The following is a 26,092-nucleotide window of genomic DNA, read 5'->3' as shown; positions in this document are numbered from 1 at the left end:
CACTAAAAGTTTGTGATATTTATGATTTATAAATATTTTTATAAAATTTGAAAAATGCTACCAGTAAGATCATTGGTTGCATTTTCTAGAATGTAACCAATAATCTTACTGGTGGCATTTTTCAAGTTTTACAAAAGTAATTTTATAAAACTTTTATAGTGGAAGGCCAGGATTACACTGTAGAAGTTTTGATTTTTTTTTACAAGTTTTAAAAATAACTTTTTTAAAGCTCTTATAGTGTAATGCTGGCCTAAGGCAGGGATTACACAGGAATTGAAGATATTTTGCGTAATTTATGAATTGTGTCAATGGATATAAATTTTCATCTCTCACATTTGAAATGATCTTTTTTTTTCTCAGTGAACTTCATTTTTATTGGCATCTTTTTTCAGCCATTTCATTGGGCATTTTGCCTGTGTGTGTGTGTGTTGTGGCATTTGTATTTTAAATCAGTCCGTTTGTACACAAATACAAAAGCCACAACAGGCAAACAAGGAGACTGAAAAAAAAAACCAACGAAAAACGTCCATACAAATATGGATATTTAAAAATTCAGCGACCAAAAATAAAAGCAATTTTTATTTTAAAAAAATACTTTCATAAAAATGATGAGCAAAATAAAACACTGCCCATAAAGCAATTATAGTTTTCTTCATCTAGGATTTTAAGTTTGGATAGCCTGTCAATTTATTTTAATATGAATATCGTAATAAAAATGGCACTATTCCTCACCAAGGATTATTTTAGCCATAGTGAAATTTAAACTTTATGCACAGTATTTAATTGCATCTGATTATATTTTCCATCAAACAAGGTCTTGAAATCATCAACCTTAGTCGTAACAACTCGATTATAACAACAAAATTTCCAGGAATCTTCTATGCCGTTATAACTATTTCAGAACTAAGAACAAGCACTGATGGCCAAAATCATGTGTTCAGAATCATCTGCAATAACAATAGCCCTTTTTGCAAACAAGAAAAATAACGAGGAAAATAAATTTATGACAATATTTAGAGATTTTCTTTCATTCTATTAATTATACTATTAGTATTCAGTTTCTATCCAGTGCCATAAAATATATGAAAAACCATCTGATTTTGTCTTTCATTACTTTCAGTAACAAGTAGTCTACTTTTGTTATTGCTTCTAATTTAAATTATACACAGGAAATGTTTATTAAAACTTTTTATTATAATACTATACATAAGAGTTCACAAATTTGACACAATAAAAGTATATACTATATCTGTGAGTTCCAAACATAAAAAAAAAATTCCATCGGAAACCACAATTCATATTATTCTATCCTCTGTTATTGCCAATTTACATATGTACATATATCATGCATATGAACAAACAGAAACAGAACAATTTATGTGAGGAATAGAGGTGAATACTGTTTGAAATAACAGACTAGCTGTTGAAAAAGAAAAACCACTGTGTGTACATACATTCAAAAATATATTTCTTCTATAAATTAAGGAAAAAAAAAAAACACTACAAGTTCACTTAACTTCAGCTGTGTATCACTTGTGATAGCAATTCATGTACAGATAAATCTTCTCTAAAATACAATTTTGAAACATGATTGAAGTTAACAAAGCTTTATATGATACAAAAAATAAATGTTTATACCATTTCCACACCAAAATGCATGCACACTATAAGAATTAACTAATAAATTCTTATGAGTACATGATTCCATACATTGAATTAAATTTTGTTAGTAAAAACTGATACAATTAAGCTAGTGTCGTTATTACAGGAAATTAATGTTTCATTTTGTAAATCTGATGCAAAATTCATTTAAAAATATGTACTTATAGATGAATTCTTATCACAAATGACACATTATTTATAGGTACAACCGCACACTTACTTAAACAACTGTGCCTAGTTTTTATTTTGAAACCAAAAGTATGAAATTTGGGCTATTCAATATTTGTCCATTTCACAATACGAACTGATGGGATAAATACAAAAAGAAAAAAAAAAGGGGGGGGGGGGAAGGGGGATTTCCTCTGCTTAAGGTTATAATGTATCAGCAGATTTTTTGGTACTTAGCAAAGAAATGAATACTATTGATCGTTACATTTATAATATAGTGACTTATATGACCATTAAATCATTTTAAATACCTTCAAATTACTTAAATTTTAAATTGAATAGCCCTATGCATCAAATATTCATCTCCTAAAACATACAAATGAAAATTAAAAATACTTGGAGAAAGCAAATAATCTTTTTTTTGCATAGTTTTTCACAATATGTAAACCATTCATATTTTTTACACAAAATAACCTGAATGTTGAACAGTACTTTCTGGTTCAGATAGTATCACTGAAAAACAGGGTTGATATATATCACATTATATTAATACAAAAAATATGTAATTTTTTCTCGATGCATACAGATCATATTTTCACATGAATCATATAAAAATTTTATTTTTAAAAGCAGTTTGTTCCAATGGCGCCACTTAGTCTGTACGAGCATTAAAGCAGCTTGAAAGATATTGCTTTAGCAGCACCAGTGGTTTAAGCACATCATGCTACCTCCGTGTAATAATGATAAACAAACACCATAGCCTAAAAGGTGGCACTGAATAAATAAATACAGTTCACTTCTGCTCAACATTATCTGTTTCTGCCTGTACACAAATGTTCACTCTGTACACATAAAATACCTGAAAGGAAAAAAAAACCATCAAATAAATACAAAAACTGCTTTCAAAATACACAAAAACATCATGGTAATTATACTGATGTTTTATCATAACATTATTACCAAGAACAGAGGATACACAGTTGATGAAATAATTTTTGGCTAATAATTAATTTGAAAAAAAAAGAGATGAAACAAATTCATTAAAAAACTGCCAAAAATATGCTCAATTTCATTTTAATTTTTGACTATCATATTCATTTGCATTACTGAATAGTTTTTTTATATTTTAGTAGAAAATTTTTAATTCAAAATAATGATGTGATAAAACACTTTTTCAAAATCACACTAATGATAACTTACATATTATTGCAGCCAATGCTCACTCTAATCTACTGTACATGTGTGCACAGACATGTATGAGAAATCTATAAATACACTTTTGGTTAAGTGCTATGTTACTTTACTGAACACTGGAAAATGTCTACACAGGTAAGGGGTCATTCAAGTATTATGTCAGCATCGAGGTGGGGAGGGATTTCGGATTTGATGACAAGGGGGGAGGGGGGTTTGAAGGTTGCTTTACATCATCAACCACCCCTTTTTGAAGATATGAAATATTCTAAGCTGCTGACGAAATTTTGCTGACGGGGTGGGGGGAAAGGAGGAGGGGGTTAGTGTTTTGCTGACAAGGGGGGGGGGGGTAAAAAAAGGTTAAAAATCTGCTTACGTAATACTTGAATGGCCCCTAAACAAAAATTTAGAGGCTCTTTGCTTTTAGCTTTTGACCCATTTAACCCTAACTCTATGCCTCAGAGACAGCGGTCTAGGCAGTTAACATGTAGTTTTATCACCTTTTTTTTAGTTTTAGTATAAAGAAAATTGTGTGGGGGAATTTTTTTTAATACATACTTTATATGCAGTGAAACCTCAATATAACGATACGATACCCTGTGGACCAAGAAAAAACATGTTGTTGTAGAGAGGTTATCATTATAACAAGAGGTAGCATTATCAACAGGCGCCACCATATTTATGCTGCTGTTGGCATCTTTTCTGAATTGTTGTTAGTACCAAGATAAAATAGATTTATAGTGAAACCTGTATGAAATGAAACGTCGAGACCAAAATAAAGTTCCATTTTAGTTAAATTTCCATTTTATGAAAGTACAAATATGCACTAATCATTGAACAGACTATATTTTGATTCCATTTAAGACAGGTTTTCGTCTTATACAGGTTTCACTGTATACATATTTATTCGCAGCAAAAAATTCTAACATCAGTTGATGAACAAAGTCAGTTGTTTCACATTGTAAAGTAGTTCCCAACATAATACTTTTGCATACTAACAGAAAGTAGCTTCACAGCAACTTCATTAACACTTTTAGAGAGTAGATAGTGCAAAATCCTGATGTTATTAAATACCCTTAAAAGAACAAACTCAGGTGAAGAATTTAAAATATCTTAAAATATTATTATAGAGGGATTTATCATTATATCGAATATCCTTGTAGCGAGGATTTCACTGTAGTTTATTATGAATGTGAAGTAGGCTGCTTCTCAAAAAAAACTGAACATGCAACCCTGGACTAATTTTACAAAAGCAATAATGGTCACCAGCCAAAATAGCTTGTGGTGTATTTTGTTTATGTAAATTAAAGCTGATGCGCAGTTGCTGGCTTTTTCTTACTTTTTTTCTGGTTATAAAAGTTGAAAACTGCAATAGCAGACCATTTCCATGTTACTGGGTATTCCAAATCAGCCATTATGAATCTAAATAAAGGTCTATACACACACATCAATCATGGCTTGTGTCAGTTTGAAAAAAATATATTATTCTTTCCTCTGCTCCTAAGTATAGTATACTGAAATATTTCTCTCTGAGATGGGGAAGCAGGGTGAGGAATGTCTAGTCTCCAAAGGTCAAAGAAGATGGAAATAATAGAGGGAAGAACATTTTTTTGAACTAATAAGACAGAGATGTGTGTGAAGTGTCTTTAAAAGTAATAGCACAACCACCCAATTTTTTTTTTTAGAATTCTGGTGCCTAAGGAAGAAAGTGAAAGTTTCCATGAGAAAATGAGCTGCAACATGTGCTTGAGGTTATCACTTGAAACAGTGCATTTAGTAATGCAAGTCATTATTGTGAAATTTATTTTCATATATCTGTTTTTATACACCAAGCGTTCTGAGAGCTTGGATTATGAATAGCAATCTTGGTTCAGAAACTTTTGGAACAGCCCTTGTTAATACCAAAAAAATAATAATATCGGTGACAATACTTCTACATAACTGTTATTACATAAAACTTTATTAAATTAAAAATCTGTAATTGTAGATCTAAAGTTTGTTGCTAAGATTGCTCATTCACAACTTATTTTATACACATTTGTAAAAGATATTTTCTATAACATACGATACAGCATTTTTTGGTATGAATAAACTATTCACCAGCTTATACCACATGTACACAAAGATATTTCACAAAAACATTTTATTTTCATAGCACCAAGGTTTTTCAATTTAATACCATATGATATGCAAACAATTACTAATCTGCCTCATTTCAAAAGCAAGATTAAAGAATATCTTCACATAGTTCCATAAGTGCAAAACTTATTAATCTACCTTTTAATGTCTAATTGAAGTAGCATTCCAAAAGTCAGCCACAATATGTACATGTATATGCACATAAATTTCTTCCTCCCCCCCCCTTTTTTTACTTCAACATAATATACACATTGTACATATATTTTACTATTTTATTTCAGGATACTTGTACTTCTAATTAAGTCATTTTTGTATTATGATTATTTGTATTTACATTTTTTTCCATCAAACGTTTGTATCAGTTTTTAGTTTTCTTATGATTACCCCAGTATTGGCAGCCATTTGCCTCTTGGGTAATGATATTTTTGGGAAGGTAACTGTCATTTAATAAAATAAATTGAAATAAACTGTAAAACACAAACATTTGCTTGAGCAAATTACACGAGCTCTTAAACATTCATGCAATGAAATGTGTGTATGTAGATTAGGCTCTATCAGTGTATGTACTGAAACTTTTGATGTGATTCCATAACCGTGTCATGGGACACTTTTTTAGTGGCCACACATGAAATTAAACAGCTTACAATTTCAAAATTAATAGAAAAAAAATTTAAACAAGATCATCATTTTCTGAGAACTAAGGAGCCGTGCAAGTACTATGTAAGCAGAATTTTGACCATTCCTGCCACCACTCCCCTCGTCAGCAATAATAAACAAAGCTCTGACCGCACCTCCCCCATGTCCGAAAAATTTAATAAGGTGGGACTAAGCCCAGAGTACTGGTCTTTATCTAGGAGGCTTCAGCTGCTCCTCAGACAAGTATGCAGGAGTGGGGCTGACATTGGGGCGCCGTGCACTCAAAGAGACAAAACATTTTCATTAATTTCAAAAAACTTAATTATTGTAGGAAAAAATGACACATACTGTGTTTCAATGGATTTTTGTAAATTTAATTAACCACTTTACAATCAAGGATGCAATATTGCATCCAAACGTTAGTGGAATAAATTCAAACAAGTTCTGTTTTCTTTCCAATTTCCTTATCATCACTGAGGTTTGTTGTAAACATATAATTTTTTTTAACTCTTTGTTTTTTTTATATACCTTGATAATTTTTTTTTCACACATGATGTATCTACTATACAAATGTAAGAGTGAAAAAGAACAGGTAGGGTAAGGATGAAAAGAGAAATGTACTTTAAACCTACTTTCTTATCTCTTATATTGTATTACTCTTTCTTATTCTTTTTTTTTTTTCCTCCTTTTCTTTTCTATATTTTCCCCCTTCTTCTTACGTGCAGTTAGGTCAGGACAAGGTTGTCATATTTATTGCAGGGGGTATACCACCTTCTGATTCTTAATAACCAATCATCCATATGTAAGAATTGATTCATAAAAAGTGCTTTAAGAATCGAGCTCCAAATGCAACCACAGTGCAATTGTTAAGGTCACGAGACGATGGACAGGCCGAAAAATTTCAATTTTAGGGAATTTTGCCACTGACCAATCAGCACCCAGCTAAAAATTAACATGTTGTTGACAAGATGGGGAAAAGGGAAAGGAATTTCAGAATGACGCTAGCCTAAAAAAATGGCGGATTTTATTTAAGGAAATGTGAATGAATATGGTTACAAAGAAATGATAAATACATAATGCTTTTTGAGCCACGTTTCAGTAAAAAAATCGAATAATATTCATACTTAATTATCCGATATGATTTGAATCGAAGATTCTTCCCACATTCACAGGGATGAAGCCCTGCCACCCTCCACAAAGATGGGCTATGTTACATATGTTATGGTGAAAGTGCTAAAGAGCTGTTATTATGAATACCTAGAAACCTCTATGAATACCTCTACCAAGAAATCGCTTCACAAGGATTTATATGAATAGGGAATCAGAAGATAAGTGTGAGAGAGAGAGAATCTCATTTGCTTTAAATTTAACTCAGAAGATATTATTGAAAGAGCTAAGACTTTTTAAAGAAATGGAAAATCAATCAGAAGGGAATTTTTAAATCAATCTATTAGTAAATATATAAATGTGTGTCGCTAACTTTTAATTACAGTGGATCCTGCTCTGATAATGTTTTTCAAAAAGCGGTCATAAAAAACGTAAGCAGGAAAACACTTTAAACAGGAAATCTTAATAAGACTTATTTAGAGTTGGGACGACAAAAATAAGTCCTACTAAGTGGAAAAACGTTCAAAAACGGAATCGACTGTATATTTCTTTTAGATTTATTTCATGTGGCTAAATTCTAAATGTTCAATTCTCAGAGGCTTTTCCTACTAGTAGACAATGAAAGTAAATGAACCTTTGGACAGAACATGTTTTTTTAGAAATGAATTATTTGATTCACAGAGATACCTCCTCCTCCTACCCAGAACAAGGCCCATCGCTCTGTCTCAACGAAGAGATATAAGCAGGTGATCAAAGACATGGGGCATGCTGGAAAAAATTCATAGAGATACTGGTGAATTATGGGGGAAGGGGGGACCATACCTTTTTTCAAGATAATTTTTTCGAGAGGGACCCAGATTATTTGAATACCCTGGGTCCCAGAACAATTACAGTACAGCAAGGCTAACAATAATTTTCATAATGTGCTTGTTTACTTAAGTTAGTTTATGGCAAAAGTAGTAGTATTATTAGTTTTCATGGCAAAATACGCAAGGTACTGTACATGCATCACATAGCTGCTTCGTGGTCAAATAAAAATAGTGATCAGATAATACAGTAATATTAATTTTTACGTACACTTAAGTGTTGAAAAAAGCAAATGCAGCAGCAGGTTAATATGATTTTTATGGTTATGTATAATATTTTGGCCGATTAGAGCTTCTCACATATTGTGTGTGGGAAATTCAATTTTCTTTCATTTCTTAACGACTCATTGATCATTATATTTATGGATTGAGAATTATGCATAATCACTGGTAAATGTGATAAATGTAGTAAAATTTATCAAACTTTATCAAGATGATCTGATTTTAACACTATTACCAGCATATATGTGCTGTATATAGACTCCAACACTGTTTTCCACTCTCCCATACAACCTTTCGAGAACTTTTTTTAAGTTAGGAGAAAGGCAGCTGACCCCCTAAATGATGGGCCTGCTTGAACGGTCCCCAACCCTTGTTAGATTGATATAATTTTCACTAAGGGCTTTTTGTTATCCACTATAGACAAACAAGCATGATTCAGAGAACAGGAAAGCTTGTAATCTGTAGTTATAGAGTTCCCAACAAAACCTGCTTCATAATTTTCCTGACCAAAAGCTTATGAATTAAGAAATATAATTCAAAATCTTGACCTCCCAAAAATGTTTATTTGAAATAGTTTTTTCTCTCCAAAGAATTTTTCTCTGACTTTTATCAAATACTTGCATTTTCCAAGTCACTAAGAACCCTGTTACAGTTCTGAAAAAAGAAACAAAAAGGAAAAACTGGAACTGTGTGAATAAGACAGTAGAAGAAGATATTAATGATATCATCTGACCTTTAACTCCTTTTCTGACAAAACCACTCTCTTTATAAGAGAAATTAAATTGATTTAAATCAGCAGTTGAATTGCTTAAATAATTAAAAAAAAACCATAAACAAGGTCATTTTTATCCTATAAGAAAAAACAAAAACAAAAAAACAACCACATTACAAGTATGTTTGCTACATACACCCTGGTTTGATATTTTCATTTCATTTTTAAATGGGAATAATGGGAGTAAAAATAACAGAAATGGAAAAAAATACTTACTTCAATTTTATTGGTACAATGCAAGAGGGAAATTATTTACTTCACTTTGTTCTAAAACTGAGTTACCATTGGATGTGTATGACATCCTGATTTTCATCCGAAGCTGGCCCTTTAAAATAATATAACAAAATTCTTTTTTTAAAAAAGGAATTTCCAAAAATATATATATGCGCACTGCATGCATATAAAATTGCATTTAAAACATCAGAAAACTTGTGGCAGAATAGAAGTATTTTTCTAATTCATCTTTGAAAATGAAATGAAGCATTAAAATATGTAGAGAGAAAGAATGTCCACTAAGTCCTTATGCAGGCATTTTTATCCTCAACATCTGATTGCAGACAGAAACTTATGATTGCAAAAATGTTCTAAATGAAGTAAATATTCATATTAAGGCCCTTTTGCATAAAAAGTTTTTTGAAATTAAATGCATCACGCATGATCTGTATTGTGCAAAGAGATGTTCTGTTCCCATGTTCCCTAGAGCCAAGCCCGCAGGTTAAGATCTTTGATGATCCCTCTTTTGATTGATCTCTTTAGGCTAAAATTTTTCATGAGCCCATTTATAGCAGTGGGTCTCAACCTTTGGAGGCTCGATTGATTTTCTTTTTATATTGTTAGTTTATACTCACAATGTCCACTCATACACACAACTAATGGGGAAAAAAATAAATTGGTGAATTACTTGTGGCTCCCAGCAGTTGAGAAAAAATAGTCTACAGCAGGGGTGATCAGGTGAATGGTGATTTTTCTTTTCTTTCCTTCTCCTTTGCTCTTGTTGCTGATTCATTTTGAATTTGACTCTTTGTCTACAACAGTGAATAACTCCTGCTATAAGGAATATTTTCACTATTCTTTCTTTGCTACTGATGATGGAACTTAATATCGTTCCGAAACATGTTTAGCCATGGTTCCTTTTTGCAATTTTGGGTCTACACATGTTGGTCTTTCCCTAGTATTCTCACCCAAAAAGTAATTAATTTCTATTAAAAATTAAGCCCATTTCATGTCATTACATTACATATTTTGAAATAATTTGAAAAAGGGGAAAGTGCAAGGTAAAAAAATATGTGAGACAGACAAATCACAAGATATTACTCTTTTCTTTTATACTGAAAATAGAGCCATTGGAAATAAAATGGCCACCAAATAAAGATTTCTTAAAAATTATGAAATTTAATCGATATGAGCTCCAAAAAACTAGAACTAATTAATACCTTATTCGGATTTAAAATCTTGAGGGTCTGTCTTATGTGACCAGAATTATTGGCAGGAATCGTATCGTTAGTTGGTGGCAGTATCTGCAACTGGAATGTCTAATGAAAAAACATGAGAATATTTCAATAGATAAATTGGTCTTGAATGCAGTAAACTGATACAGATAAAAAGAAAAACATATTATTTTCAGGACAGAACTTTTTTTTTTTACTATGGTGAGAATCAACCATTATCATTTGCAATCTATAAGAATACATTGCTAAGAGGTTTTGATTGTCCCCTTATGCCTCTGGTACCTCAACCTCCCACAAATATGTTCTATTGCAGGCCATCACAGAGTGCCATGGGAACTAAAAAATTGGTATTAGCACCTAGAACTTTCTATGCAAGATTACTAATTTGAAGTCTCAGGACAATTTTCCCCCCTCAAATTCATGTCAGTGTATTTACCAGCATGCGAAGAGGGCTCCAAGTCATGGAAAAAGATAATTTTGAACCATTTTTCTCGAGGAAAAAGTGTTTAGATAGTAAAAAATTTTATACACAATTTTTTTAATGATATTAATAAGAATGAATGAATTTATTTGCAAGTAAAAACTACATAACAAATATTATATACATATGTAAACCTTAGTTTTTGTTAGGAAAAAAGACAAGTACAGTAGAACCTTGATTATCCAGGCTAACGGTGTGGAAGTTGGACACGAATAATCGAAAAAGATGGTTAAACCACCAGGAGTAAAAAAAAAAAAAAAGATTTAAAATAACAAAATTGGGAATAAAAGTATTTATGTATTTTACCTGTTTAAAATGACTATCCATTAGTATATATTCCTATTATTTGTGCAAAAAAAAAATATTTAACTTACTGAAAGATAGCCACACTATTAACATACTGGATTTTATTAATGGCAGAAATACAGTAAAACCTTGATTATCAGGACGGGGAGGTGGAGGGGAAGAACAGTTATCCTTTTCCTGTCAGCCATTCTGCACAGCTATAAAATGTGCTATGAGAACGACACAAATAACAAATAGTGCTGGTCCAGCTAATGAGCCGTGCAATCATGTGACTGCATCTGAAGTTGAACCATTCTTGTGCATTATCTTTCAGTTGCAAAAAAGCAATACATTTTAACTAACTGCCCAGCATTTCCTGTAATTGGCTGTAAATTTTGAAGTGCAGATCGCCACAAGACACTGCCTAATTCTTATGAGTGCAAATAGGGTCTGCCGTTTCAACGTGGTGACACGGAGTTCAGCTCTACAATGGGGGAGGTTCTGTAAAAGAATGAAGAAATCCAGTTCTACGAAATGGAAAAATGTTCGTTTTAACCACAAAAACCTCCACAAATATGTACACAACTAATGAATAAAAAAAAAAAAAAATCAACAATATGGACAAAGAAGAGTTGAACATGAAATTTTCTTAACATGGTTAATCCACTTCCGGTTAATTTGCACACAGATAATTGAGGTTCTACTGTATGAGTTGTCAAGGGGTAATTATACCTGTACTGGCAACCAATCAGTGAAATTTACAATCATAGTTGAAAAAAAATTATTAGTCATACAGATACATAATATTAATAACAGTAATAACACAGAAAGGCCAAGCAAAGTCATGTGCCACAATATATAAATTTGCTATGTCAAACTAGGAATTTTGTTTAAAAGAAAGTTTAAAAAGGCAAATGTGGTTAAAGACTTCCAGCAGTTATCAGGACAATTTAAGCTGTTAGAAATTAATTCGAAACGATTGCTAAAAAATTTTTTCATCCGATTTGTTAAGTCCTTTTCTACTAGATTCATAAAAATGACAAAATATTTAATTTATGAGGTATAGCTGCACATGAAAACATGTTTCTGACAGCCACTTAGCTTGTCAGAAAATGCAAACTGGTTGAAATGGCAAAAAACTGAATGAATTATTGAAATGTGTCAGTATGGTATAATGGTGAATTTGACATCAACAAGAAGCTATTACACTGTTTGTGCATGCATTATTCAATGTACCAATTTAACTAAATTGTAAAAAAAAAACACACTGTAATAGAAGCAGATAATTAGTCTTTTAATATCTCAATAAAAAAAAACCACAGTAGAACTCAAAAATTTAACATTTGGTTGAAAACTTGAGACATTCAATAATTGAAATTTTTTATTTTTGCCACTTTTTACGAGATAACCCATTAAAGACGACTTTGATTCTTGGAAATAAAAAAAAAACACTGAGTGGAACCACTCCCACTATTTATTAGCAAAGGAAAAAAATTAAAACGTTGAATGGCAAATTTTCTTACCAACCGACGTCAAAGGGTTAAAGAGACTTTTTAACTCGAGACTTTTCTAAATATTATGTTGAGGTGAATTCGTGAAGTTTACTAGTCTCTCTCCAACAGCAATCAAACCCAGATCCTCTTGCGATCTATGCAAGTGAACTAATCAGAGACACATGGCCTTACTTTCCTTATAACATACACAGTAGTGTTATGCATGGAAGTAGCAGATAGCTAAATAACTAAAACTTATAAGGATAAGGAACATAGAGAGCAATTATAGTTAGAATTAATAATTTTTCACCATATCATAGCTGCCAACATTTGAAAATGAAAATTCGGGAGATTTTCGCGCAAACCTGTATTTTATACTAAAACCACTCCCTAAGAAATACAATAGGGATTTTTCCAAATAAAATAGGGATTTTCCAAACATAAAAGTTAAAGCGTAAGGAATAAAATCCCTACTCAAAAACTGAAGTCAAATTAAAATAGGGATTTTACACACATGGAAGTTAAACACTTGGGAATAAAATTACTACGCAAAAAAAAAGTGAAATTGGGGGCCAAAACTTCAATGATGTAAAAATAAATATTGTGTTCAATCAGAAACGATGTGAACTAACATTCTACGCCAATGACCCCAAAATCATCGGAAGATGAAGGAAAACACCGTCAATTTTTGAAGAACACTGACTTTTTGTGACACTTGCTTAATGTTTTTTTTTTTTTTCATTTCACGAGTGATGATGGCAGTCTTTCCACCATGACCGATGTTTGTGTCCGTAACACAACTTGTACAAAAAGGAAAAGTCGGCCCTCTTCTAGAACGTTTGATGAAAGGAAATTCATCGGGGAATAAGTATCTTTAAAATTGATTAAATATGTTTTTGCTTATCAGTATTCGTGCTTTGTTATATCGCACATACGTAACTTCAACAAAAGAAATTTTGACCATATGTGCGTGACTATAACCTTCAATTATTATCCAGGACTATTGGCTGCTAAGCCATTTCCCTGCATGATAAGACAAACAACTTTCTTGCCACCATCAGAGGGTTTGTAAAACTTCCTTAAAAAGGGAATTTCCCCATTTACGACGTGTGACGTCATTTCGAAAGGGAAAAAAAAAGAGGCTTCATGCCACACAAGAAATTCCTTAGGGATTGTTTTCATAAGCGGGGATTTTTTTAATGAAGTAGGGAATTTTAAGGAACAATTAGGGATTTTTGTGATTTTCGTAAAAATTCGGGAGATTTAAGAAATTTTCGGGAGGTCGAGCGATGAAGCTAAAATTCGGGAGATTCCCGAAAAATTCGAGAGAGTTGGTAGCTATGCCATATATATCATCTTAAATTTCACAAAATTGTTCCTTACTAAACTACTGGCCTTTTTTTTTTTTTAAAAAAAAACACATGCATGGAAAAAAAATCAACTGCTGATAAACAAAGAGAAAGCAGAGCAGGTTTAGTTATGAATTTACATAGAATGAAATAGCTTTAAAAAAACAGAATTAAAGGGTTTTACTTCAAAAATTGACCTTACAAAAAAAAGATATTGAACAAAACAAAAACTAATTTTTAAATTGGTTATTTTGTTACTTAAATGACCATATTTGTCAGAACTTACTTTGGGCACAGCAGCCTGAAACAGGAAGTCATTAATTGGAGCTGTGCTTTGATTAGTTGCTAGAAGGTGTATCACAATCAAATCTGGATTGTCTGGATATTTTTCAAAATCAAATAAAATTTTCAACCCATTTTTGTCAAAAGCACTGATGCATGGAATGCCTGTAAATGCCGATATAAATAAATTACAATCCATTTAAAATAAACTTTAATTAAGAATATTATGTGGAAAAAAAAAAACCATTCGAGTATAGGCATGCACCATGAAAATACCACTTACTTTTCGTAATAGGTGGGGAACTAATTAGTCCATCTACAAAAATATCATTGGTTTCTGAATTCAATGGAGGGGCTGAAACTAAAAGTCAAAACATTGTTTCAAACGCTTACATAAAAATAACTAGTATATTGTTTGCAAAATCTACTTAGATATGATGCAAGAAAATTTTCATTCAACATAAATAAAAGAAATTGCAATCTATATATATAAGGCAACGTGTTTGTGGGTAGTAATTTAAACAAATCTACAGTTTTATTCCAATCTTGATGAAATTTTGCACATTGACCTTCACAGCAAAAAGGTCACTGTCTACATAAGATTTCGAAAAGCCACATCCCAATACGAAAACTTTCTCAGTTTTCGTTTTGGGAAAAACAAAATCAATTTCAGAATTCATTTTGAATTCAACTTTTTTTGTCTACAACAGCGAGTAACTCCCGCTCTATAAGGAGTTTTTATAATATTTTCTTTATTTCTGCTACTGAAAAAGGAACTTCATATAGTTCCGAAACACGTAGAGCCGTGGTTCTTTTTGCAATTTTGGGTCTACTAACGTCACTCGTTCAATTGTATTATCATAGAAATATGTCTGTCATCACATTCTGTATGTGCAAAATGTATTATGAAAAATGTCGGAAATTTGAATAACAAAAATTAACCACAATAACTCAAAATCAGTTATAAAAGAGGTTTCATAATTTTCACATCAATAATTCTATCGATTTGATTAAACAATTATAGAAAAAATATGGAATCCATCCAATGACCTTTTAAGATAATCCTTCCAGTCAAACTGACCAATCATGGCACTTATAGGTAGAATAAAAAAAAATATCTCAGTCAGTTTCGATTTTTGACAAACACCATTTGGACAGTATAATGCTCAACTACTTTCAGGAAAAGTCATAAAATTTTAAGATTCTAAAAACAGAGGTTCATCATGAAACAGGAGCAAGAACTTCAAAAACAGTCAAAATGATCGGTCTGGTGCTTCTAGTGTTAAGATTTCACTGTCAACTACATTAATGCGCTATAATTGTGGATAAAATTAATGTTATAATTATGTGTTAATTTAAAAAATGTTAATAAACAGAAGATTATTTTATTAATGACTAATGTCAGTGGTGACCCAGACATGATTCAATTTGCTGTCCCTGATTGGCGGTGATGACAGCTGGGATGCCGAAAGGATATATCCAACAGTGGTATAGTGCTTTGGCCACTGTTAGTGCCTCTATGTTTGGTAAAGGTTCTGCCTCTACCCACCTAGTGAATCTATCTATCATTGTCAAACAGTATGTTTTACTGTTTGAAGTAGGCAGAGGTCTTATTAAATCAATGTGAATGTGATGAAAATGTGAATTGCTGACTGTGATATGTGTAACTGGGCTTTTCGTACGTTTGACTATTTTTGTCTTTCGGCAAGGTATGTATGATCTTGCCCACTTATTACAATCAGAGTTTATTTTTGGAAAAATAAACCTGTCTGTGATGAGTTTAATTGAAACTTTGGTGCCCGGGTGTGAGAAATCGTGTAAGGAAATGAAAATGTTGTATCTCCAGGACTTTGGCACAAATGAACGAATTTTGCCTGTAGAAATGTCACAATATAATTTGACAGAGCTATCCCGAAGTTTAAACTTTTTCAAGTTCAATGATGAATGTTCATCAGCTAATAGTGATAACAGTTCCTTGTCAGCAAGTTGTGCCTCTGCCATACCTTCGTAATCTATTGGATTTGGACATGTTATGGCTTCGACTCTAGAGAGAGTATCAGCAGGGATATTTTCTATTCATTTGACATGTCTGATATCAGTTGTAAACTGACCTATGTAGTTTAGTTGACGCAATTGGCATGGAGAACATTCGTCATTCTTCTGCATAAAGAAAAAACGAGCAGTCTATGATCTGTATATACCACAAAATTATGCATTTCGACAATGAAATGAAAGTGTTTGATCGCAGCACAGGCAGCTAGCAATTCTCTGTCATAAGCTGAGTATTTTTTTTCTGTGTCATTGACGCATTTTTCTCAACAAATGGGAAAGTTTGTCATCGCCTAGGGCCGCGTTTGATAGCAAATCTTCCACTCATTTCTGTTCCGAGTCGACGCAAGAAATGCAAATCACAACAGAAAGTGCCGGCTTATACAGCGGAAATAAAATTTAAAAATTTATTAGATTACAATTTATTATTGAGCCAACACCCCTCGTTGCGAGAATGGCAAATACCGACAGAATGCGCGAAGTGTGGCTTATATTGTGAAAATAAAATTTGAAAATTTATTCAATCTCAATTTATTATTCTTATCAGTACCCCAACACCCCTCGCCGCGAGAAATGCAGATACAGACAGAAAGCGCGAAGTGCAGCTTATATGGCAAAATTGAATTTTTTATATTGACCCTGTAGGGATTTTGACTTGTCTGGATTTCAACCCTTTCAGGATTTTGACCGTCGGGATTATGACCCAGACCCGTCAAAATGTGCTTGCCCTGTTTGAGAAAAAGTATTGAGTTGCGGCTCTAGATACTGAACACTAAACATGCTAAATGCTGGGCACACACACTTAAGTTTCACGAACACAAATCTAACACAGCTCCAATATTGAGGTGTGAAAATATGTCTCAGTTAAATGGTGACAGATCAGAGTGTTTGGTGGACCATCAGGGAGAGAAAATAAAATCATTCTACAAGGAAATCACTTTGCAAGAATTTATATGAAATCCTTGCTCATATGAATAGGGAATCGGAAGATAAGTGTCTGAGAGAATGTGTACTGAGAGAGAAAGCATCTTATTTGCTTTAAATTTAAATCAGAAGATATTATTGAAAGAGCTAAGACTTTTTAAAGAAATGGAAAATCAATCAGAAGGGAATTTTTAAATCTATTACACAATCTATTAGTAAATATATAAATGTGTGTTGCTAACTTTTAATTACAGTGGATCCTGCTCTGATAATGTTTTTCAAAAAGCAGTCATAAAAAACGTTGTAAGCAGGAAAACGCTTTAAACAGGAAATCTTAATGAGAATTATTTAGAGTTGGGACGACAAAAATACGTCCTACTAAGTGAAAAAACGTTCAAAACAGAATCGACTGTATATTTCTTTTAGATTTATTTCATGCGGCTAAATTCTAAGTGTTCCATTCTCAGAGGCTTTTCCTACTAGTAGATAATGAAAGTAAATGAACCTTTGAATAGAACGTTTTTATAAAATGAATTATTTATTTGATTCACAGAGATACCTCCTCCTACCCAGAACATCGCCCACCACTCTGTCTCAAAGAAGAGATATAAGCAGGTGATCAAAGACCTGGGGCATGCTGGAAAAAAATTCATAGATATACCAGTAAATTATAGGGGGGCATACTTTTTTTTCAAGATAATGTTTTTCGAGAGGGACCCACTTTCACTCAAAAGGGACCCATATTTTTTTATTCCCCAGGTCCTGTGACCCAGGTAAATTAGAGTACAGCAGCATCTCTGCAACATGATGACAATTTCACAGCTTCACATTGTTTCAACTTTTCAGCCATCACGGAAACTGAAGAATAAGTGAGAGTCAAATAACAATAAAATTCATTACATAGCATCATGACTTCACTTGCAGACTGATGCAGAGGTTATCTAGCTGCAAAAGTACTACAACGGATCAACCTACCAAAAAAACTTACCAAGAAACATTTTTACCTTCAACATTCATTTCATAAACTGATTTTCCTTCTACTAGCAATGTAATCTTAGTTTTGGTGTGATTCGATTGAAGACGCATCTATTTGAAATTTGAGGCATTCAAGTCGTAACAACAATTTTATAATTTTCCAGACTCATTGTCTTAAATTTCTAGGTTTTAGAATGAATGAGTGTGATTTTCCATGACATTTTAAAAGAATCAAATTCCCTGATGATTCCAGGTTTTGCCTGACCTGTATGTGGACTCTGTTTAACCTAACTTATATGAACCGTTTTTAAAACAAAACTAAAATGTTAGAGGTTAAAAAAAATTATATATATAGCTATTATTGCTGTAAGAAAAGAATGAGATTGAATGACAGGATTATTTTGGTTAATGTGGATGGATTTCTTTTTCCATTAATAATGTGCTTTTGTTAATATCCTTTTTTCTAATTTACTTAATAGTTAATCGATCATCAACAAGAGACTAAACCTATATATTTTATCCCACTGATCAATTCAACTGAATGCTGAAAATCAAGTCATAAAAGATGAAATTTTTCCTATTGTTCATTAATCATATTCCTTATTTTTCATTCAGACAGATGCAATAAGAACAATTGACAGAAGAATAACAATTCATGTACCCATTCCTATAAAATTGCAGTGGCATAGCTAAGACCCGATGTTTGCAGTACTGCAAACAAGTGATACAACAAGCCATCCTGGAATTAGCCTGTACACTAAGTGTAAAGAAGCATTATACAAATACAGTTGATGCTCATTATAACAACCCCCCTCATTCTATTAAAAATAGACATTATATATCAGGTGGAAAACATAGGATAGTCGTTATATCAAAGAATTTACAAATTATCCTGCAAGTCATTATGTGATAGTGGCTATATCGTGGGGTCAATATGATAAACGCTGATTGCATAAAAGCCACAATAATTGGGCAAACTGCCAATTTGTAAATATGGGTTGAGGAAGTACTAAGAAATTCAAATATACGGTGAAACCTTGCTACAATGATACTCATTATAACGACAAAACCCTCTAAAATGATATTTTTCACATCCTGTTTAGAAATGCCTATAGTATGATGTTAAACTGCTTCCTCTCAATACAACAATAATCCCTCTATAATATTTTTAAATTAAATAAAAATCAAAATAATAATCACGAGAGACAACAAGGGGGAGCACAATAATTATGCAATTGTGAAAAGGAGGGAGATCAGGGAATATTAAATTTTTCTTAGGGAAGTCTCAAAACTTCCTAAAGGGGGTGAAAATGTTTTTGTACAGTCATCTAGCTGGGCTAATGGTCTGTTAAATATTGTATTGTTCTGTAGGGACTTAATTTATAAATATAGTGGAACAATTTTGGGCTGTTTGGCATCATCAATGTTTTGCTTGTATGAGTGGCACACATTTTCAGGATCAAGTTATCTTAGTAACTTGATCACTGACTACAGATGTTTGTCAATTATGCAGGGAAACATTGAATTTATTCACTCATTTACAATGATCACACACACAAACAGCATAAAATCTTATCAAAATATACTAAAGTATAATAATGAAATTTTTCGTGCATTTTTGGACATTCTGACTGTTTCATAGATTTCTCCCATTCTCCCATTTTTTTTTCAACGAAGCATATGTATGTATGTGTATATATATATATATATATATATATATATATATATATTGAAATCTATACTGAAATTATGAATGAAAATAATTTTCATCACTTATAAATTATATTATGATAATTATTACACTATAAATATTCATCTGAACTTATTTGTCATGCTCTAAGTTTTTATCCGTGAACTACATTTCAATTCATTGCAATTTCCAGCAATTCTTCATTACACACTAATTAATTGATAATTTTTTAGCAATAACTAGTGATTTTACCAATTTATGGCAATGTTTTTAGTGGAAATTACCAATGTTTCATTTTTTTTTTCGTATTTGAGCTCCTTTTTTCCGTGGTTTTTTTTTTTTTTTATGAAACATGGTCACCCAAGTCATGATGAAATTAATTCCATTGAAATAAAATTTTTTTTTTTAAATTTGCAGAACTTCTTTACTTCTTCCTCCTCCCGAAATTTTGGTAATATAAGTAGCAAATTCATCATAAATTTGCCTACAATTATATCCCATATATAGAATTACAATTTTTCTTATTTTTCTAGTTGAGATATGGTTACCCTAAGGCCGAACACATACTGGGGATGTGAGCGAAGAGGTACGAAATAGCGGCGAAAACAAATGTACTGTTTTGTTCTGCGCCTCACATACTCGGGAGCGAGACAACGAGGAGAAAGAGGCAGCTCCAAGAGGTACGCGACTCTTTCAAGCCGGTTTGTTTTCATCGTGAGGTAAAATCAGACGCTATTTGGGGATTGGTCAGTTTTCTCCCTAAGAACGGAGGTCTCTCTAATTTCCTATTTTAAACCATGAGGAGGATATTACTGTACTTATATCATTACAAGAATTCTATAACTTCTCGATCAGTTGAAATTTAATTACCAAGTGTGCCTGCGGACCACCTGTGACATCGTTGTGGACCAGAGGAGGTCTGCGGACCATAAGTTGAGAAACGCCACCTTAGGGCATATATGAATGCTGAACAGGATAGAGCATGGGCAGCCACCTAGCTTAGCTAATAGCTTTTACAACAACAGCCCCCAGATGGTGACATATGCAGAGAAACGAAGTATGGAAAACATCTCTCATTTATCTATTTTTTTATTTTAAGGATGCATTTTTATACATTATCAAAAAATGTTGCATATTCCACTCAGACTTAAAACATGTAAATGAGTTTTAACATGTACCTTGAGCAGGAGGTTGAAGCTCTAATGCTCCTAGAAGGTCGAGTAATTCTGTATCGCCTACAGTAGGAATTGAAGGCGCTTTCTCAGAGGGAACAGATTGTATTTCTGTGGTGGTGCTACTTAGGAGATCAAGCAATATATTCTGAGGAAAAAAAATTAGTTTGGTCATGAACAATAAATTCATATTGGTCATCAGAAGAGTTAAAAACATTCTATTTAAAAAATCATAATACACCTGCCAAAAAAAAAGTCATGCAAAGAATCAAAGAAATACACGATGAAAGCAAGTTTATTAGTGAAGTTACCGAATCTTCTATATTCTTCCGGTTTTCTTCTTCATTTTCTTTAATTGCATTATTCAATATCTCATCTTCTTCAATATTGCCATTAGACACTGCTGTTGTAGTAGCAGCATGTTTGGTTTCCATTTGAGGCATACGCTCCAAAAGACTTGATCTAAAAAACAGCCCTCCAACAGTTTAATTGTGTTGTAACAAAAATTATATAATTTTCTCAGTACAAAAATGTCATAATCCTGTGATTAAGAACCAACCATGGTTAAAGGCAATCGTAGGCTTGTTTCCTTTCCACAAATTTTATTTTTTTATTTAGTCACCTAATGACTTACAATATCCAAATTGTGAAATAATTCATAGTATAATCAATCTAAAAAAAGCATCAGCGAGAAAAAAAGCTTAGTATGCTGAAAGGTTAAAAAAAAAAATCACTGGTGGAGGGAGGGATTCAGAGCCAAATTTGAATCCTGTGAACTACGTGGTTGCAGAAGGCACCAACTGAAGGACGATATTTTAACACTAGAAAGACAGACGGGTCTGTGTGACCCTGCGCACTCTTTCTGCTCTCACATCTCAAATAAGAATGAACTAAAAGCTTTAAAATGCCAAGACTTTTCCTGAGTTATGTTCTTAGTGTACACCATTTTTTTCATTATCTTTCTTAGCAACAAAGATAATAGAAAGATGGAAGGGGGGGGGGAAGTCACACTGACCCCTCTCATATATTTTAGAACACATTCGTCATATAATACTACCAACATTGTCACAATTGATTTTGTATGGTTGAAATTATTCTGATAGTCTGTTTGTGCATCTAATGCGACATAATCCCCATTCGTGAGACTTTTTTTACCTTCATTCTTATCTGCATGTGTCTCAGTTTCTGTTGTCAAGTATTTTTGTCATTCTGTCCAATAAATTGTTTGTTCTGCAAAGTAGTAATATCCATGTGCTTAGGATTGCTGTAGAAATGGCAAAAAGATATAGATTCATCGAAGATAAAACTTTTCAGAAGTTGGCAAAGGTAGTGTGTGAAAAAACAGTAGTGCTGATGATGAGAATTCAGAGGAGAGAAAGAATGAAAAACTACCATATGCAAAACCTTTGTGAAATAAGCAACAGTATTGATGATGGATGTGCAAATCAGAATGAAATTATACCTCCAAAAATATCTCAGCTGATACAAAATGAAATGCTACTAGAAACAATTAATGCAAACAATGTAAACCTAGAATGACATCAAAATATCAACTAATTTCCATGAATATCAGAGATCTCAATAATATCCCGTTTATCAGTAGCGAAGAAACTGCTGCAGATAAAAGAGTAAGAAATATCATGGAGCCTTCTCCGTCAATAGGACATCAAGGATTTCAAAATATTTTACTAGAAACTCATTGTCTACAGATACTGTTTCCACATCACTGGAATTATCTGAATTTTTTTCAAATCTAAATCAAAAAGCTTGGATGAAACCCTTCAGAAGATCGTCAGGTGCCTCCAACCACAAAAAAAGATAGCACACACATTCGTTGATCATATTCACAACCTAGAAGTGATGCAAGACTGAAATACTATCGGGAATGTAGAAAACACAGATCCCCCAGTTTTGAGTTTCCTCCACACTGACGCTCATCAAGCGAGATCGTTTGCACGCACATACAACGGAATCCTTTAAAATTAAATAATGATAAAATATATTAATAAATCAATGGTTTCACCCACTAATTCTTTGTGGTATAACTTTATTCTGTCATAAAAATATTATACCATGCTGTAAAATATTAAAGTGTTCAAAAATTACAGGAAAAAGTAATGGGGTCACATAGACCCCTGCCTGCTTTCTAGGTATAGTCCCCCGACCTATCTTTCTAGTGTTAAGGTTTTTTTTTTTTTATCATCAAAATATTATTCGTTTCCATCTGTGTCCTGTTGGTGTTTTTTTAGTGGGACAACATATGTCCCACCTAGGTATTGTAATAATGATTGAAATGCAATGGACACAACTAGATTTTTCATTAGAATCCATTTCGTGAAAGATAATTAATAAAATACTCACAGGACATATATGTCCGAGTGATAGCAAAAGGGTTAATTTTTAACAAAGCCTCATTTTTAATTTATGAAGACCTTTGCTAATTTTTCTTTAAGAATGCATTTCTCTCTTTCTGATATCATTAAATTGACGATGAGCTTAAATGTTTACTTCAAGTTCAGTTATGAAGTTTTATTCATGTAAAGATGATTCTCTTATTTAGCGAATCTTCATAGAAGTAAAACAGATTTATTTTTTAAGATAGAGTCATTATGTATACTATGTTGCCTGGCCAAAAAAAAAAGGGAAAACAACTTCAATTATTTGTTGGACAACTATTAGCATGAACTATTGTTATGCCATCAATTTCATGTGTTGAAGCAATACAGCAACATCCAAAATTCATGCAAAAGGTAGGAACGATAATAACTGTATAAGTCAGGGTACAATTTTGCATACAAACCATATAAAAAATACACTAATAAATATTAGTTGGAACCAAACTTGTCTCATGGTAGAAATTTGAATTGATGGCTTCATGTATATAAACTTTCCTTGTGACTACTACTACTTAATCATACATGCTGGAACGTGTGTTCTGAGGGTATATATGGCCCTATATACCTATGTTCTCCAGAGTTATGCCTGCTGGTGTTTTAGTGATGTTGCCCTGCAGATTCAATCTCTGAGTCAGTATTCAAAAAACTCTATGTGAACAAATGTCATGTGTAATTTGCTTTAAATATATGCTGGCATGATAAAACCCTGGTCCATCAAAATAAATTAACTGCTAGTGTTTGGAGGCAAGAAAACAACTTATATCAGTGACTTGAAAGTAATTGAGATTGGAGACTAGGTAAATGGTCTTTAATATGCATTAATACATTAAACAAAAATTTCTTTAAGACTAGAATTAAAGTAAGACTCCAGAAATAAAACTGTGACTAGTCAGGAAAAAATGGCAGATGCCATACAAGGCTTAAGATTCATTTCTAAAATCCGACAAAGTTTTTTTTTGAGCTAAAGTTTGTTTGCTGCCTCTGGCAGTTGAGTGGTTAGTGTGCTAACTTTCAGCTGTGCTGGTCTGAATTTGAATCTCAGTTCGGGCATGGATGTCTATGAACACTAACAAATTACCAGGACAAATCATACAGATCTCTTGGAATATGTGAAGATCATGTTATTTATATACAGTAGACTCTCCCTCAGCACATATGAGACCAGGATGTGCCAGATTACCAAAATTTCCAGACGTTAATTGAAAAGGCCAATTAACCAGGCCAATCTAAATAACTTCTGTTCAAAGAAATGCAGCGTCATGTTTTTTTCTTCTATGGTCGAAAAAAACCTGCTTAAAAATGTCAGATTACTGAATGGGCCTGATTAGCACACTACCAGATTGAGAATCTACTATATTCAGTTTCAACTTTACACACTGTAGATACCCAAAAATCAGTGCATTTTTGTTGCAAATGTTATTCTAATCAACAAAACAATATATACTTGTTTATTATAATCATTTAATAATCACCATGTCATTAATAACTGCTGTGATAATGCTTGAATTTAAGGAATGCAAGTTTTTTCCCAGAAAAGTGCCTAATTCGAAATATTGCTGTACTTTCTTTTAGACTGATTTGCATCAATGTTTTATTGAGCTCCACTGGTAGATCAAGAGAGAGTCTAGTGCCCTTCTCAAGATTCTTTTTAAAAGATTAAGTTGCACAGGCTTTCAAGACTGAGTGTTGGTGGAGGGCAACCCAAGTTTCCAAATGATGCCTTTATTCTTTCAACCAATTTTTCACAGTTTGAGGTTCATGCATTTTGGCACTGCTATTTTGTAATACCATTGATTTCAGAGAGGAAATGTCTGTCAATGGATAAGTGTCATAAAAACGCATGCTGAAATATTCATTGGACTTCATTTCGGTATTGCATAGTATTGCTGACCAGCACAAACAAACCCAGGTCATGACACTTTCTAACAAATTGGTGTAAAAAGTGCGGTGTATATTTTGTGTACCTAAATATAAACATGATTATTTTTGAAATGTGATAGTTATGTGTTTTACGAGTGCTACCATCTATCTTTTGAATTCTGAATCAACAAATAAGAAAGTTTAAAAAAAATAGAGCTTTTATTTTGACAAAATACACAGTAATCATATTTTTTTAGGAGGAACTTTTTTTTTTCTCTAGGATCACAGATTGAAAAATTAAGTTTTTACACAACAAATAATATTTTGCTTTTTTAAAGCTTATCAAGTTAATATATTTTACAAACATTCATTACAAAAAAGAGAAGCAAATAAGATTTACCTCAAGTGACTATATTTTGTGAACAGAGAAGAAAATTCAACAGCTCTTTGTTGTAACTCTACATTAACATTTGTTCCAAATATATCTAGAAATCTTTTAACACGTCTGAAACAAATATATCTACAATTATCTTTTATCCAATTATATTGTACAATACAATGATAGAAAAAATACAAGTACTCAATAAATTTTATGAAATCTAGACAAACATAAATAAAAACAAATTTTGTTTAAAAAAAAGTTGATGATATACTATATTCATCACCATATTAGGAACATTACCCCCCCTTCCTTCCCACTTCCAAAGTGAATGCTAAAAACCAGGTGTGCCATATGTACTAAGTGTTTGAATGTACAAAATTTGTATGGGGTATATAAATACACTGGTAAATATAATAAACATTTTTTATGTGATACAGGGTGTATGTAAAGTGTTTGGAAAAATATTAGAGGGGCAATAGTACTCATCAAGACGAACAATATTTACAATGGAGTCTATAGTTGCAATCCACTAAGAGTGTTAGA

At 32.4% G+C, this 26,092-nt stretch overlaps 1 protein-coding gene across 2 annotated transcripts in view; it reads right to left on the bottom strand.

Annotated features, from left to right (window-relative positions):
• Positions 1 to 1,174: 1,174 nt before the first annotated feature.
• Positions 1,175 to 26,092, bottom strand: part of AP-1gamma (adaptor protein complex 1, gamma subunit) — an 84,650-nt gene continuing 59,732 nt past the window's right edge. For both annotated transcript variants that reach the window (XM_089247139.1, XM_089247140.1), the window contains exons 16-23: positions 25,568 to 25,672; positions 21,223 to 21,373; positions 20,918 to 21,059; positions 14,385 to 14,462; positions 14,106 to 14,266; positions 10,197 to 10,295; positions 8,980 to 9,088; positions 1,175 to 2,689 (exon numbers count right to left, since the gene is read on the bottom strand). In XM_089247139.1, coding sequence (XP_089103265.1) covers positions 8,987 to 9,088; positions 10,197 to 10,295; positions 14,106 to 14,266; positions 14,385 to 14,462; positions 20,918 to 21,059; positions 21,223 to 21,373; positions 25,568 to 25,672 — 838 coding nt within the window. In that variant the 3' untranslated portion in view covers positions 1,175 to 2,689; positions 8,980 to 8,986. The remainder of the gene's footprint in view (positions 2,690 to 8,979; positions 9,089 to 10,196; positions 10,296 to 14,105; positions 14,267 to 14,384; positions 14,463 to 20,917; positions 21,060 to 21,222; positions 21,374 to 25,567; positions 25,673 to 26,092) is intronic.

Source organism: Pholcus phalangioides, unplaced genomic scaffold, assembly GCF_987345545.1.
Source record: "Pholcus phalangioides strain wild (caught in Gottingen) unplaced genomic scaffold, Ppha-v1.0 ptg000017l_1, whole genome shotgun sequence".
In the NCBI taxonomy this organism is placed as follows: Eukaryota; Metazoa; Arthropoda; class Arachnida; order Araneae; family Pholcidae; genus Pholcus; species Pholcus phalangioides.
This window is presented reverse-complemented; position numbering and strand designations above follow the sequence as displayed.